General features: G+C 64.5%; 1 protein-coding gene across 18 annotated transcripts; it reads right to left on the bottom strand.

Annotated features, from left to right (window-relative positions):
* Nucleotides 1–2284: 2284 nt before the first annotated feature.
* On the bottom strand, nucleotides 2285–15461 carry RHPN1 (rhophilin Rho GTPase binding protein 1). Of its 18 annotated transcripts, none has more exons than XM_063726888.1 (16): nucleotides 15246–15461; nucleotides 10817–10975; nucleotides 9450–9565; nucleotides 8464–8592; nucleotides 7648–7723; nucleotides 6756–6833; nucleotides 6282–6406; nucleotides 6024–6190; nucleotides 5590–5783; nucleotides 5114–5270; nucleotides 4924–5037; nucleotides 4305–4511; nucleotides 3762–3838; nucleotides 3388–3534; nucleotides 3138–3299; nucleotides 2285–2673 (listed from the first exon to the last, which is right to left on the bottom strand). In XM_063726888.1, exons 1-16 carry the CDS (start codon nucleotides 15303–15305, stop codon nucleotides 2458–2460), a joined length of 2184 nt encoding a protein of 727 aa, XP_063582958.1. In that variant the 5' UTR covers nucleotides 15306–15461; the 3' UTR covers nucleotides 2285–2457. The 18 variants fall into 18 exon arrangements, with proteins under 18 accessions (XP_063582958.1, XP_063582959.1, XP_063582960.1 ...); XM_063726889.1 differs by having other exon boundaries at nucleotides 4924–5034; XM_063726890.1 differs by having other exon boundaries at nucleotides 6282–6343.
* Nucleotides 15462–16237: the final 776 nt, after the last annotated feature.

Below are 16237 nucleotides of genomic sequence, written 5' to 3'. Positions count from 1 at the left end.
GCTGCCTGTGTGGACTTGGAGTGCCCGGGTGGGCTGGACAGGGCAGTCCCCTGTCCAGCAGGCCCCTGCGCCTGGCAGGCAGCCACCAGCTGCTGCAGGGGTGAGGATGGGATGGGGCGCGGTCCCTTCCTGCAGCCCAGGGGCTGTCTGGCAGGACTCCCACAGAGGCCGGAGGGGCATGGTCCGAGTCAGGGGCTGGGCTGGTAGGCATCCGCTTTCTCTTCTGGAGAGGGGCTCACTGCTGCCCCAGGAGCAGCCCCAAGTGGAAGGTGGGGAGGGACCCCCCTCCTGCCCGGCCCTGCCTTGACTAGAACTCTGGACCCCAGATCCCAGGACCTCCGCCCCCCTCCCCCTGGCTGGCAGCAGGACCTCAGGGCCTCCGACATCACCACAGCACCCCTGTGCACCAGGCTTCCTCCACTTCACAGGACGGAGGCAGTGACGGGAGCTGGGTCCCAGCCACGTGTGACTTCAGCTGTGAGGCCCCCCCTCTGTGGCAGAGGGACATGATGGTGGGGAGGCAGCCCCAAGGGAAACCCCTGAGGGGGCAGCAGGGGACAAGATGGCCTGGGGCAGACAGCAGGGCCAGGAGCACAGGCCCAGGCTTGGTGGCAGCCAGGGGAGAGGTGTGTGTGTGTGTGTGTGTGGGCAGGGGTGGGACGGGTTGGGCGCACCCCAGGGGTCTGTGGTGGGGAGAGGCATGCTCTCCGGGCAAAAGCCCCCTCCCCCAGCCTATGGTGGCCCGGCGCCCAGGAGGCGTGCAGGAGGCAGGTGGCAGCTCTGTCCCCAGCTTGGGTCTGGACAGGCCACAGGAGGTGGGGAGTCCCTGCACTTCCCAGACAGGGCCGCCACCCTGTCATCCCCAATTAGTGCCTAAGGCCTCCTTGATGCAGTTTTATTAACCAAATTAATATGTGCTGGGGAGACCTGCGTGACCTTGGCCCATTCTGCTGAGACAGGGATTTTCCCACGAGGGCAAGTGGGGGACCTGGACCCCCACCCCGGCTCAGGCAGGTTGAGGAGTCCCGCCCTCCCGCCCAGGAGGATCGCACCGCGGCGCCTACGTCTCTGGGACCCCAAACACCCCACTCGCACCCCCATTTTCTTGGCTGAAGCACGAGGGAGGTGGGAGCGCAGGGCCCTGGACCCTGGAACTGGAGCCTGGGATGCAGGGTGGGCTGCTCTCACCTGGGGACCCTCGGAAGGGACTGGACAAGAGGGCAGGGGTCTCGCAGAGCTGGGGGCCGCCTTTCTACTCGGGGTCTGTGCCTCAGCCCTCCCAAGGCGCACCTGCCCGTGCCGCCTCCCAGGGCTCTGCTGAGCGGGTGGCAGCTGCCCCCTAGTGGCTGCAGGGAATGACTCCCGCTAGCCCTGTCCCTTTCGGAATCTGCCAGGCCCTGGGGCCCTCGGTGGGGACCTCTGCTCCGCCTCTGCGGCTCTTCTCGGGTGCAGCTCTGGCCTGCCCTGACTCTGCAGTCCTTCCCATCCCCTCCCCTTGGTGCCCAAGTCCTGAGCCCACTGCTGTGGGGGTCCTGGGGGTGGTGTTCCTGCCGACGGCCTTTGGGGGCCATTGTCCACCCAGCACACGGAGGCCTGGAGGCAGCCTTCACTTCCCCTGCTTGAGACACTGCGAGCTCACGGCCTGTGGAGGCCAGCAGGAGTGGCCCAAGCAGGCTGGGGAGGGCTGGGGGCCCATGCAGGCCCTAGGCTCAGGGGGAGGTGACATGCCCAGGAGCTGGAGGGTGGCACCCATGCTCAGAGCAGGACAGCAAGGCGGGCAGCAGGGCTGGCAGGCTTAGGGCCGCCATGAGACCTGGGCCACGACACTGGGGACTCCTGGGCAAAGGGGACACTTGCTGGGTTGACCAGCACAGAGCCCAGGATGACCAGCACAGGGCGCAGAAGTGGGGAGTCCCTTGCTCTGTGCACAGACAGGACAGCAGGAGGTATTTTGGGGGAAGGCCATGTCTGGGACCCTGCCTAGAGGTCTGCGGGTGCTGTGGGTGTGCCTGGCTGCTGCATGGTGGAGGGGCAGCAAGCGAAGGGGTGCCCAGCAGGAATCGCTGGGCACCAGGCAGAAACTTGGCTGGAGGCAGGACTGAGACCTCAGGGTCTGTGCCCAGGGCAGCAGCAGGGTAGACAGAGCCCAGGGGTACAGACGGGATGGCTATGAGGAGCACCCCGTGAGGAGCCCTCAGCGCGGGGCAGCCCCAGGAAGCTGACCTCAGACCGGCAGAGGGACTGGCGTCCTTCCTGTGTGTGGGTGAAGAGGCCACAGCTCCCATCACTGGGCTCAGACAGGTCTGACCACAGTCTTTAATGGGCAGGCAGGTGCCCAAGGCAGCCTGCGGCATGAGGCGGAGCAGGCACTGCCCGGAGGTCCTCTGGGTAGGGAGGGCATGCTCAGTGCTTCCCGCCAGCTGGAGCCAGGGCTGAGGTGTGCAGGGAGCCTGGCCCTCACGGCCACCCTGGGTGCTTCGAGGATGAGGGCGGAGCTGGCTTCACTGGGGCACAGGGCTGGGGGCAGCCTCCAGTCTTGCCCTGCTGGGCCTTTCGGCTCCAGTTGAGGAGGGGCCGAGGGTTGGCCCATGTGGATGCTGGGGTCTTGCAACCATGCTCCCTCTGACTCCTTAGAAGTCCCCTGGGGCCCAGCAGGACGGGCCGGCGGTCCCCCTGCAGCAGGGACAGACAGACTGTGGTCAGCCACTGCTGGCCTGTCCCCACCTGCAGCCAGTCTGGGAGGGGTGAGAACCACCTGGGAGGGGCTGGCATGTCGGGGGCTTGTTTGGGGGCTCCCATCAGGGTGGCCAAATAGCAGGGTCCATGGGTTTCACCCAACCCTGGGTCAGCCATGCTGGGTAGAGGAAACCTCTGGGATGGAGCGCCTGGCCCAGAAGCCTCCAGTCTGAGGATACAGAGGCCCAGTGAGGGGTGGGCTGCAGCATCCTCGGGGTCAAGCCGGGAGCCGCCAGATGGAGGCCACAGCACAGGTGGCCCCTGCCCAGGAGGCGGCCCAGGGAGGGTTACCTGCAGCCCCACCTCCCCTTCCCAATGCTGCTCAAGCATCCAAGGCAGGCCCAGGGCCAGGGTGGGGACAGCAGGCTGGGGACCGCCCCTCCGGGACCCCAGGGGCTCACCAAGCTGGGCAGCCTAGAGCTGGGCAGCAGCGACACCACCTGCAGGCTGGCGCCCGCCTCTCCCGCAGCCTTCAGCTCCGTCACCACCTCCGCATGTCTCCACCACCTGCATGGCTGCCCGTTCACTGACACGATGTAGTCACCCTCCTTCAGGCCAGCCGCCTGTGGGGAGACTCAGACGGTGAGGCGGGGACAGGACACCCTGGCTGGCACCAGGGACTCAGCCTCAGGGGGCCAGCGGGGCCCTTACCGCGGCCTGGCTTCCTGGAATGACGGCAGCGATGAGGACAGGCGAGTCTCCCCGAAGCGTGAGGCCGAAGCCGCCCTCTCCTCGGGTCAGGTGGACGGGCCCCACCAGCCGCCACCGGTTCTTGGCTGAGAACACAGACAGGGGCCCCTGGCGGGGACTCAGAGGTCAGAGGCCCAGCTGGGCCACACACTGAGAAGACCCCGCCTGACCAGCACATCCATCCAACCTGTGCACCGAGGGACACCGTGGGGTTCCACAAGGCGGGTGGGGAGGGCTGGACCGCCATCAACGGCCTATCTGAGGCCACGTGCTGGTCAGAGCCACATGGCCCAAGCTGCCTGTGCTGGGGGGTGCCTGGGGATGGGTGTGCTCACCAGCCGATGGAAGATGTCAGGCCCCTTCCCCTGGGACAGGCGTGGCATCCTGGCCTCTGGCTTCTGGTGGGTCTTAGCTGAGAGGGTGGAAGAGCAGAGCTAATCTGGGAGCCTGTGGAGACCTGCCCCGGGGATTTTCCAGGGCGCAGGGCATGACCCTGAGTGCGCACAGGCCCCGCCTCTGACCTCCAGGCTGCACCACTCTGCAATGGCGGGAGGAGCTGCCCCAGGTGTGCCCTGAACACACAGCCCCCTCTGCCCCAAGTGGCTCCCAAAATCCCTCCCTGAAGTCCCAGCCATGCCTGTCCTGGGTCTGTGGGCTTCCCCTCAGGGTAGGAAGCCAGTGCAGAGAGGGAGGTGCTGAGGAGCGTGGTCATCCCCCAGGCCCCTGAAGGGCCCAGCAGCTCTGTGGGCCCCTGCGATCGTGGCTTGGAAAGTGCTGTTTAATTCATCGTGGTGACTACACCTTTAATGCGATCAGCCTCCCTTTCTCTAGGACGAAGGCCCCCACCCTGGCCGGGGATGCAGCCACCCAGACAGGACCTGGCTGCTCACGCTGGATGTCGGGGGCCTCGGCAGCCTCACAGAAGTCATCCTCACGGTCGAGCTCTGCATACTTGGCCAGTGAGCGCTGCAGCGTCTGGGAGACCACAGTCCGCAGCAGGTCCACCTCGCGCAGGACGCGGCACAGGGCGTGCAGCCGCAGCGCCTCCTCCTGCCCCAGGATGGCGCGCTTCAGGTGTGCCTTGCCTGCACGCGGGGCACTGGGATGTCACACACCATGTGGGCCTGTGGGCCCTGGGACGCAGCAGCAGGAGTCGGCAACGCCAGGGCTGCGGGGCTCATCACAGCCACTTTCGCTGGGGGCGCGCACCACAGGGGTGAGGAGCTGGCTGTGCAGGAGGGCTCTGCTACGTGCAAAGCAGGGGCCACGGACGAGCTGCTCCCAGTGGTCTCCCACCTGCTCAGAGGCTGCCCAGCACTCCTGGGGCCCCTGCGCTAGGCCGTCACCCATCAGGCACAGGCCATCCAGGGATAGGTAGGTGGCCCAACTCATCAGCATGGGACAGCAGGTGGCAAACAGCTTGAGGGTGGTGGGGGACACCCTGCCACTGTTGGTGACCACCTGAGCCCCAGGGCACTCCATCCATGGGCGCCTTACCAAGCTGCCTGCGCTCCTCCAGCTCCTGCGGCAGCACAGGGCCTCGGGGCTTAGAGGAGGTGGGGGGCTGCAGGAAGACCTGCTCGTGCGTGGGGAGCTCTCCCTCGGTCGCTGCTGGGGGACAGAGAGGCCGTGAGCCCTGAGCCGGGGGGCCTTTGCAGTACCATGGGCAAGTGCGGTGGGCACTCACGGGAGCTGTCGCAGAGGGCCATGGCTACGTGGTAGTGGGCCAGGGAGCAGAAGTACTCGGCCTTGACATGCACCAGGGCAGTCCAGGAGACAGGCACGTAGTCGTGGACGGGTGGCTGGGCCATGGTCTGGTGCACCAGCCTGTACTCAGCTGCCACCTGCCGGTGGACATGGCAGGCACGCAAGGGCCTCCCGCTGTACGGGTGGTGCCTGCTTCTCCCTACCCAGCCTCCACCTGCTCCGACCACCATCCCAGCAGCCTCCCTGGCACCTCAGTTCCTGCAGCTTCATGCCATCCCCTGGAGGCAGAGGCTCGGGCCCCCAGGCTCCTGACCAGCCCCCCAAGGAGCAGGACAACAGCTGGCTCGGGGCTGACACACAAGGAAGGAGGCGGGAGAGCTCACGCATGCCTGGACCTGGGCTCTGACCCCAGCTCAGCCCCACCCCCTGCACCCTGACACGGGTGCCTGAGCTCACCTGGGCGGCCTCTTGCGCCAGGCGCAGCTGGGCCAGGCAGTCTCGGGGGGCCATGGAGGCAGGTGGTGAGAGGCCCTCAAACACACATTCCTGGGCCTGGGCCATCATGAGCTGCTCCAGTGCGCAGAGGGACGCAGCGCTCATGTCTGGGCTCGGCGCATGGGAGAAGTTCTCCCTCAGGAGGCTGAAGGCCCCTGCGGAGGGAGGGGTGCTCAGACAGGCAGGGCCTTGCACCTGCCCATCTCTGCCCCATGCAGCACTCAGGGCGGCCAGCTAGGGCTGCTCCTGGGACATGTATGGGCCTGATGTGCTCAGCCCCCCTACCTGAGGAACTGATGTCCTAACCACTCCCCAGAGTGGTCCTGCCCTGCAGAAGGGGCTCTGCAACACCCTGGCACCGCACCCTGCCCCACCGCAGCCCAGGCTGCCCTCACCAGCGGCCCTCTGGAAGGCCTCCATAGCGTGGCAGGCACCCTCGGCGCAGGAGCGGTCCTGGCGCGCCCCAATCTGCGTGTGGAGGGCACCGATGTTGAAGAGAACGCTGCCCTTCTCGAAGGCCAGGGCACGCTGCTGGGCCGGGACCCCAGTAAGCGAGTCGTACCTGCAGTGTTGGGTCAGGCTGGGCGGAGTTCCCAGGGTTCCCGCAGCCGGGCCTCCCCTCCCCAGGATGCCCCCGCCCGCAGAGCCCCTACCAGTGGAAGAAGAGCCCGAGGCTCCTGGCAGGGGTGAGGAAGCGCGCATCCAGGAAGCACAGCTGGTTGTAATAGGCTGTGAGCAGCTCCAGGCCCGACTCGTTCCGGCTGGGGGTCCGCATGGCCTGCAGGGCAGGAGCCGCTGCGCCCCACCGCCCTGGCCCACCCCACTCACACACACTGCCCTGGGAAGTCCCGTGGGCACCAGCACCATGGGGGGCAGGGAGGCAAAGCCAGTGGGGCCCTGGGCAGCCGCGACTCCTGAAGGCCAGCGGCGTGCGGCACCGGAGCCACCTGGGAGCCCCTCCACGCCCCCTGGCTGGGTCTGCACACACAGGGCCCCTGGTGCGCCCGTCTCCCCACATCCTCAAGATGTCCACACTGAGCTCCTCTGTCTGTTCCTGACTTAAGCTTCAGCCTCTGCATGTGTCTCCCGGGGCTGCAGGAGGGTAGGCGGGTGGGGGAACCACACACCTGCCGCAGGGCCTCCAGCTCCCTGATTTCTGCCTCGTAGGAGGCACCGTCCTCTCCGAAGTGCACCGAGATCAGCTCCTGATGGGGGGCAGGTGTTGGCATCTACAGTACCCCTGGGCCTGGCCTCCTTCCCTGAGGTCTCCCAACCCACCTTGGGGAAAGACTCATGGTGGAGGGTCTGTGGCGCAGAGCAGGCTGGCTGCCATGCAGCATGGGGGCCCTGGGCCCCTCAGTAGAAGCCCCAGAGAAGGGCTGGGGGCCAATGTGTACGGAGGGGCCTGGTGGGTTGATGCAGGTCAGAGCCCCTCTGGCCCTGGGGTTTCCCCAACCCATCACAGAAGCGGGGCCTGGAGACTCAGCGCTACTTTTACGTGCGTTTCCTTATTCATCCCTGTGGCCGGGAGGCAGGTGCCATCTGCCACTCAGTGACTTGGACACGGAACACAGTCAGTGGCTCCTGCGGGGCCCTGCCAGGCAGTGCCAGTCTGTTCTAGCTCTCTCCAGGACCCTCGTGAGCCAGTGCTGGGTGTGTGGCCCCAAGCCGGTGGTGCCCTCCGTGGGCGAGCCTGGACCCTGTGCCCCGGCTGGGGCTTCCAGGCCCCATTCTCCTAGGGCATTGCCCGTCCGAGGGCAGGGCACATGTTCATTCATACCCACTCTGTGGGATCAGCCCCAGCCTGGGGCGCAGGCACCAGTGCGGGCCCTGAACGCAGCAGAGGCTGGGTCCCTGTGGCCATTTCTGCCAGGTCCCTTGTGTCCCTTTTAGCCCTCCCTCCCTCTGGGCCTCAGTTTCGCTATCTGTTCAACCAGACAGCTGGACCAGAAAGCCTCCAAGACCCCCTTGGTCCCAGGACAGGGCCGTGTATCTCAGAGCTCGGAGGCCAGTACCTACCTTCAGCGGTGTAGACCAGTCCAGCTCCTTGGTCTCCTTCAGGCCCAGGGGGATCATGGGGACAGTGACAGCTTCGCTATAACCAGAAGCATCGACTTCAGACTGTAAGGCCAAACCCTGCTGCCCACGGCAGCCCGGGGTCCACTCCTAGGGCTCTGTGGCACAGGGTGCCTTCCTCCCTCATGGGTGTACATGTGCACCTGTGTCCTGGGGGGCGTCCTTGCACCTGTGCACCACCCCCTCCACTGTCCTAAACCGCTCCAGAAGCAAACACACACACACACACACACACAGACACACACACATGCGCATGCACACACAAACATGCGTGCATACACCTGCACAGACACACACACGTGCACAGACACACACACGTGCACACACACAAATACATGCACACATGTGCACACACAGACACAGACACACACACGTGCACACACAGACACACACATGCAGACACATATACACAGAGACACACATGCATACATGCACACATACAGGCAAACACACACAGACACACATGCGCACATACACACAGACATGCACATGCATGCACAGACACGTGCACACACAGACACACACGCACACACAGACACATGCAGAGACACACAGACACACGTGCACACACAGACACATGCATACACACACACACACAGAGACACACACGCACACATGCATACACGCACACAGACACAATGCACAGATACGCACACACACAGAGACACACATGCGTGCACACACATGCACACACGCACGCACACACACGCACATGCACACACACGTACACGCACGTGCTGTCCCGGCCCCCATCCGCACCTCCCATGCCGGCCAGGGTCCACGCCACCGCTGAGCTCCTCCAGCTCCTCCTTCAGCAGCTGCAGGTTGGAGTTGACGTAGCTTAGCTCCAGGGCGACCGTCTCTCTCACCCGGTTGTTGCTGGTGGCTCTGAGGGAGGCCGCGGCAGTTGAAAGCCCAGCCCTAAGGCAGAGCCAAAGGCCCCGTGCCCACTGCAGCCCTCCTGCCAGCTGACCTGTTGGAGCTCCAAGCCCACCCTGCAGAGGACGTCACTGACGGGGTCTGCCCCCCATGGGTGGGGCAGGGGCAGCAGTGGGATCCGGGGGCTCACAGGTGATGCCCCCTACAGTTCATCACCCCTGACCCCAGCACCTGCATGTTCTGACTCTGGCCTGGGGGCACCTCCTTCAGCACCACGGCTTTCTTTGGGGCTCATACAGCCCTCGACAGCACTCAAACATCACTCCTTGGATGGTGGGTGAGAGCCACACCCCTCTCTGTGCCTGCATCAGGGCCTGGCAAAGGGACTGGAAGTCCCCAGGGAAGGCTAGGATGGGGGCAGGAAGGTAGCAGGTGCTAAGGGGACCGAGGGGCACTCACACGCACATGTGCGGCTCACAGGCGTGTGCTCTAAGGAAGAGGCAGCCCAGGTCTTCCACCCCTCTCCCAGGTCCCCAACCTTGGGACGCGCCGTCACCTGCCACAGCTCAGCCTCAACCATGCCTCTTCTGAGAAGCCCCCACGTGCACTGTTGGGGCTTCCCAAGCTGCACAACCGGCAGGGACCCTGGTTACCTGGCACCTCCAGCCCAGCACAGAGGCCCATGGAGGCAGGTCTGTGAGGGTCATGGCTGAGCATCACGTGTACTGCGTGCCCACCAGGACCCAGCTGCTCATGCACCTGTCTCCCTGACCCAGCCATGGGACAGACATCTGCCTGGGTGGCTGTCCTGCCCCCCTCACCCAGGTGGGCCCTGCTCCCGGGGCCGGGCGGCCTCAAGCACTCACCTGTAGAGGTTCTCAGCACCCGTCCGCATCTGTAGCTCCTTGTCAATCTGCTGGTGAATCTGGGCCCTGCGGCTCTGCAGCTGGCCGCACTGGATCTGCGTCAGGGAGTCACAGCCCTGCAGGGAGGCCACAGACGATCACGGCCCGACCCCGTGGAGCCCGCACCAGGCTGTGCCTCGCCAGCCACTGAGAGGAGTGCATCCTGCCCATGGGTAACGGGGTGGTCACCATGGGCTGGGGCTGGAGCTGGCCTCACAGGGAGGGGCTGGACAGAACTAGTGTGAACACGGGCCTGGCCAGAGCGGGACAGGAGGCAGTCAATGCAGAAGGACATGGTGGTGGTGGTGGGGGGGGACGCTGCTGACTCGTGATGGGGGTCGGCGGGAGGCTGGCACCTGCCAAGGACACCAGGAGCCAGGGTCTCACCAGGCAGCCTGGACAAGTAGGGGCTCCAGGAGCCCTGCAGGAGGCGGCCCACTGCTCCTCACAGCCTTCCTTCTGCACTTCTGGATTTCATTCTGGATCCCCCTCTTGCCCCTCCCAACTTTTTTTCCATCCAACTCACCCACGCCTCCCAATCATTCCCGTGTGGGCTCAAAGGACAGGGTCCCTGAGGCTCTGGGGGAGGCCACTGGCCCCCGATGGTTGGTGCAGAGGCTGCGGTCTGACTTTGGGAATGGTTCTCGAAGTGAACGCACACCTGTGCACTCCCTATCCACAGAGAAATGACTCTGAGCCTTGCACTCAGACTGCAGCCCCACAGCCCTGCCCAGCACCAGCCATGGCGAAAGAGCGGGGCGTGCCCAGCAGGGCCCCTTCTGGACTTTGATGGCTCCTGTGTCTTCAGTGGTGTGAGCGTGCTGGAGCTTAAATTTCACTCCAGGGCGATCCAGTTTCATGCCTCAGCCCACCCCACCCTTGTGGTGTTGGGGTACTGCCCGTGTGATCCTCACGTGTCCCTCTCTCTCGCCACAGCCCCCATCCCCCACTCTTCTCCATGGCCACGTGGGAATGCCTGGGTCTCCACCCCGACAAGATTCTTTGCAGCTACCTGTGGCTGTCCCCTGGGTGGGCTCCCAGGCGTGCTGGCTGGCTTGCCTCTCCAGCACCCACTCCTTCCATGCTTTGAGACCCACAATGCTGCTCAGGGCTCGCTGCTCAGGGACACTGACCGCCCCCCCAGCCCTGAGGCGAGCCTGGTCTGTGTCAGGTGCAGCCAACCTGGCCATTTCTGCCAGTCAGCAGCAAGACAAGGCCTCTGGTGGCTCCTGGGACTGCTTCCCACCCTTGTCAGGAAACAGGACCTCTTCTTCCCCAGGACCTTGTCGCGTCTGAAGGTGAATCTTGCCACCATGAAACTGACCTACCACTGCATGAAGCTGCGGATTCATGGGGCCAACGTGCACATGCACTGGGTCTTCCCCTCTGTGGACCCGACACCCTCTCCATGCACACACATCTCTCAGGCCTTCCTGTCTTCCCCGTAGAGAGCTCACACGTGTTTTCCTGGGTTTTCTCCTAGATATCTGGAGAGAGTTCTTTTTGCTAATGTGAACGAGATCTTTGTCTGCATTTTAATTAGTTTATCCCCATTATACAGGAATGATTTGATTTTCTAGACAGAAGCCCTGCTCGTCCGGCCCCCCAAGCTCACAGCAGCCAGCTGAGCGGGTGGCCATCTATTATGGGTGAATTGTGTCCCCACAAAAGACAGGTTCAAGTCCTAACTCCCAGTACCTGTGAGTGTAATTTTTCTAGAAATAGGGTCTTTGCAGATATAATGAGTTAAGATGAGGCCACCCTGGAGTAGGGGGTCCTTAATCGCAGTGACAAGGGTCCTTACACGAGGTGGGGAATTTGAACACAGCCACATGGAGGTGGCCATGGGAAGGCAGAGACAGAGACTGGAGGAGGAGGCACCTTCCCCTGGAACCCACACCATCCCCCAAGCCCCTGTACCATCCCCTGGAACCCACGCCATCCCCAAACCCCCACACTGTCCCCTAGAACCCACGCCATCCCCCAAACCCCCACCCCGTCCCCTGGAACCCGCACCGTCCCCCAAACCCCCGCATCATCCCCCAGATGCCTGTACCATCCCCCAAACCCCTGTGCTGTCTGCTGAACACCCGTGCCAGCCCCTGGACACTGTGCCATCCCCTGGACACCCACACCGGCAGCCTCCTGCTGAGTGCTGGGGTGAGGGAGCCTGATGGAGGTCCCTGAACTGAAGATGAGCCGGCGCTTAGGGGCTGGAGGGAGGGACACAGGCGCTGAGAGGAGGGTGTGCCAGCCCAGGACCCTGGCCTCCCCCAGTCCAGCCCTGCCCCCGTGGACACCACCCAGCAGGGGACGGGCTGATGTGCACTTGGGAACCCTCACCCTGCTCCGGTTTCCAACTCCTGCCTCCTCCAGAAAAGAAATTCCCTCCAGAGCTGCTTCAGGGGCTCGGGCTGGAGAGGCCCACAGGTGGGAGAGAGGCACGGGTGCCTCAGATCTGAGAAGCTCCCCGAACCTGAGGCTCACCCACCCCCGCCTCCCATCCCTATCTTTCCCACCGGCGCTACCACCTCGAGGGCCTCTGCCCAGTACCTAGGAGACCCCCGTGCCACCCACCGCAGCTACACCCCCTCCCTGCAAAGGCCCCGCTGCAAGGCTCCAGCGGCTTTAAGGGCTCTGGTTGTGCAACGGGCATCAGACACCCAGCCAGGTCCCTGCTCCCCTCCTGGGCCCAGGAGAGCTGCGGGGAGCCTGGTCCCTTGGAGCCCCACAGGCACCTGCTGTGGCCCTGGGCCATTCCTCGGCCTCCCTACCCACAGTGCTCCCTGCAGGCCAAGTGACTTCCTGGCCTACAGGCGGATGAGCAGACCCGAGCCGGACCTTTGAGGCTGGGCAGACCTTGGAGGTGGGCAGCCCATGCCTCACTTTCCACACTGGGCTGAAGGTTGTGCCCAGTGGAAGGGGTGTGGACACAGGCGTTCAGCCCCCTGCTCCTGCTACAACCCTCCGCCCTCTGGAGACAAAGGTGACCTGGAGCTCCCCACCCCCACCTCCATGGTGCCCTGACACCCCACTGTGGCCATTTCCGCCTTGCATTAGGAAAGGACAGAGAAGCTGTGGTCTGTGGGGGTCCCGAGAGGCAGCCACACATGAAGAGCCTGGCCATGCCTCGATGGAGAGGGACGAAGAACAGAGAAAGCCCCCCAACCCTGACAGTGGGGCTCCTCTGCCCAGGAGGAAACAGTGTGGCCGTGGCTAGAATGGGGCTGACCTGGGGACGGGCATGAGGCGGAGACAGTTATTCCAGCCCAGGTCTGGGAACAGCAAAACATCAGAACAGGGCCAGACCTCCACCCTCCCCCAGGATCCCCTGGCCCTGGGCCAGGCAGTCCCGGGGAGAGGCCACCCACCTGGAGCAAACCAGCTTCTTCCCCTCACAGCCCTGGCCCTGGGCACCCTGTATGCTGACACCCACCCATCTCAGGTACCCCTCTCCTCTGCCCCCACTGACGTCTCACCCGAATGCAAGAACTGGAAGCCCCAGGAGGGTGGAAGCCCAGCACCTACCCGACCCACCATCTCGGCCCCCAACTGATGAGGGAACAGAATTCAAAGGGCATTGCCGCACAGGGGTCTCCTGGGACACGGGGCTATAAGCAGCACGCATGCCAGAGGAATCATAGACTGGCCACTCATGGCAGGGACTCCCACTCTCTCTGATGCTCCCTGGGGCACCCAGGCACTGGTGGTTCCTGAGCACCCCTCTTCCTGGAGCCCAATCTACCTGGGCAGGGGCCTGGGAATCTGTTTGTAACCAGCACCCAGAGGGTGCTCCTGTCCAGCCAGGCTGGGGAACCTCAGGCTGACCCACTTGGCATGCTGGAGACCAGGTGAGGGGGGCGCAGCCACCCTGCCCACCTGCTGCTCCAACGCTCTCCCTCCGCAGCCTGCTCCCCCTTCTCCTACTGGCCTCCCCAGGAAACCATAGAACCTTCTGCATACAGCCAGGCTGTATTCCCTGTGGTCCTCCCCCAGAAGCCCCTGCAGCCCTTGCGGGAGGGACGGCAGCTGGGTTGGCCACCCTGGGCCGTGCCAGGCTTCTCCCCTTCCCAGCTTGGCAGCCTTGGCCACTTACTCACCCTGTTCCTCAGACGGGCCGAGGCCCAGGGCTTGGGAGGCACCAATGGCAGGACTCCAGCTGCGGCGCTGGCCCTGGCACCAGGTAAGCGCTCGCTGGAAGCCCGCTCTCATCACGCCTGGGGCAAATACAAGTCACCCAGACCTGTCCACAGGGCCTAAGGCCCAGGCGTGGCCTCTAAGTGGATGAATGACCGACCCCTGACCCACTGAACTCTGAGCTTTAGGGCCAGTTAGGGGGCCAGCCTGATGGGGGTGGAACAGGCCTCACTCTAGCCCGGCAGCAGGCATCAGGGAAGACTTTCCAGATGGCAGGACAGCCTGAGTGGTGCGTGTGTGACATAGGGCCTGCCTCCGCCCCATTGCCACCTCCCACGGTCCCCTCCCCAGTACCCTGACTGTGGGGTCATTTCTGGATGCTGCGAGAGACGCGGCAGCCTGGAAACAGCTTCTCCCCGACTTTCCAAGGTGGCAGCCCAGGAAGGGCCAGGACAGGGAGCCCAGGCACAGCCCCCAGCCTGAAAAGCGTCACCTCCGGAGCCCTCTGGGACATCTTGTTTGTACAGCCTCCTAAACATTCCACCCAAAACAACATGTGCCGTCCCAGGCCACCTGCAGGCATGGCTGCCCTGACAGATTGAGTTCACAGGGGGCAGGCACAGGCTGCCTCTCTGCCTCCAGTGCCTAGGAGGTGCTGCAGCCTCTGGCACGCCTCGGGGTGGGCAAGAAGGGAGTCCTTGAGGGCTATGGTCAGCATCACCCGCCCAGTGACCTGAAGCCAAGCCCTGGCTGATAGCACCGCCTCCTCCTCTAGGAGACCTAAGCCCAAACACCAAAGCTGAGTAGAACCAGCTCAGGGACAACGCAGTCCGACGTCCCAGAGGGGAGGAGGGCCGCGCGCTATCAAAGGCTCACTCGGGGTGAGGAGCAGGAGCAGCCCCCGGCTGAAAGCCTGTGGCAGGCGTGCGCGCCCAGGGCCTGGCAGGAGGACTGGGGCAGCCTCGAGCTGGTCCGCAGGGAACAAGCAGGCTCTGGGCTGCAGAGCAAGGCCCACAGACGTCCCCTCCTTCCCGGGCAGACTCAGCAGGTCTCCATAGCCCTGCCCACCTCTCCCACTTGCCCAGTCAGCACCCCGGGTTAGGGACTTCAGAAGGCAAGGAGGTTTGGGAAGTGAGGAGAGGCCAGCCGGGAAGACCTCCCTCGGTTTCCCATACCCAGGAGGCTTCGCTGCCCGCTGCTACCAGTGCACCCAATGGGCACGCAGTTCCTGAGCGGGTGCAGAGGGAGGACCGAACTAGGGAAGGAGGCTGTACAGGTGCCGGAAAGGAATACGATGGCGGGTGTGGGGAGGGCGTTCACAGAGCCCAGCCCCACACCCGCCCAGAAGGGGGCCACGAGGAGGGCGTCCCCACAACCCGCTTCAGCGGTGAGGTTGATCCAGACTTTGGCTCCCCGCATTTCCCGGCTCACATGAGTGGCCTGGAAGCACCTCTACCGAGCTCAGAGGAGGAGGGACGCAGGCTCTGGCCTCAGTTTCCCTGCCTGCGTCGGGGCCGAATGAGACGTAGGAGGGGGGCGCCCAGAACGCGCCTCGACCGGGGGCAGGAAAGGTACGGGATTCCGGGCCCCTCCTCCCGCCGTCGCGCCAGTCCTGCGCACCTGCAGCCGCGGGCTCTCCTCGCCGGCGCCCGCGCCGTCCGGCCTCTCCTCCAGGATCATCGCCGCGCCCGCCGCGCTGGGGGTCCCTCGGGGTCAGCCAGCCCGCCGCTGGCGCAGCGCTCCGCAGCCGGGCCAGGGCCGCCCGCACCACCCGGGCCGCGGGCTCCTGAGTGCCCGCGCCGGTCCCCGACTGTCCCTCCTGGGTGGGGGCGGCCCGCGGCGCGGCTGGGCGGGGCACGGGTCTAGCGTGCGAAGCTGGCCGTTGCCCAATAGGCGGCAATGCCGCTTCGACGGACAGCTATATCAGCCAACCAGAGTTCCAGGAAGGCGGGCTCTGGATGGCCAGCCCCGCCCGCCCGCGGGACGGTAACCCCTGGCAACCGCGGCCGGAACGCCCGCGGCTGGCTGGCAGGTTGTACTGCGCATGCGCCGCAGCGGCCGCTGAGCGTGCGGCAGAAGTTCGGGAAACGGAGAAAAAACTATACGGAACGTCCCAAGCTGAGAGTCAGGGCGGACCTGGACTCGGCGCGCCTGGCTCCTCGGCTCCCTTTCCGAGGACTCCGGGAGTCTGCCCGCTCGCGCCGTTTCGTCCTGTCACCCCGGCAACGGGACCCTCTAAGAGGCTTGTTCCAAAAATGTTCACAATGGGGTTTTTAAAAACGGTTTTGTTAGGGACAAGTGCTTGTGTGAGCTCTCCGACAATGCCTGCTTTCTTCTCTCTGCCCGCGGAGCAGAGGCTCCGGGCCTGGCCCCAGTCCGAGGCGCCTCTGTCGGTGTCGTCCTGCTTCCAAAACCGGCCTTCAGAACACGCCTCCTTCCAGAACCTCCGTCCAGAACCCGCCTCCTTCCAGAACCTCCGTACAGAACCCACATCCTTTTAGCACCTGCCTCTGGAACCCACGTGCTTTCAGAACTACCTGTTTGTAGAACTTGTTTCCAGAACGAACCTGCTTTCCGAATCTCTTTACTTCCAGAGCTTGCTTCCTGGACTG

Source organism: Pongo abelii, chromosome 7, assembly GCF_028885655.2.
Source record: "Pongo abelii isolate AG06213 chromosome 7, NHGRI_mPonAbe1-v2.0_pri, whole genome shotgun sequence".
Lineage (NCBI taxonomy): Eukaryota > Metazoa > Chordata > Mammalia > Primates > Hominidae > Pongo > Pongo abelii.
This window is presented reverse-complemented; position numbering and strand designations above follow the sequence as displayed.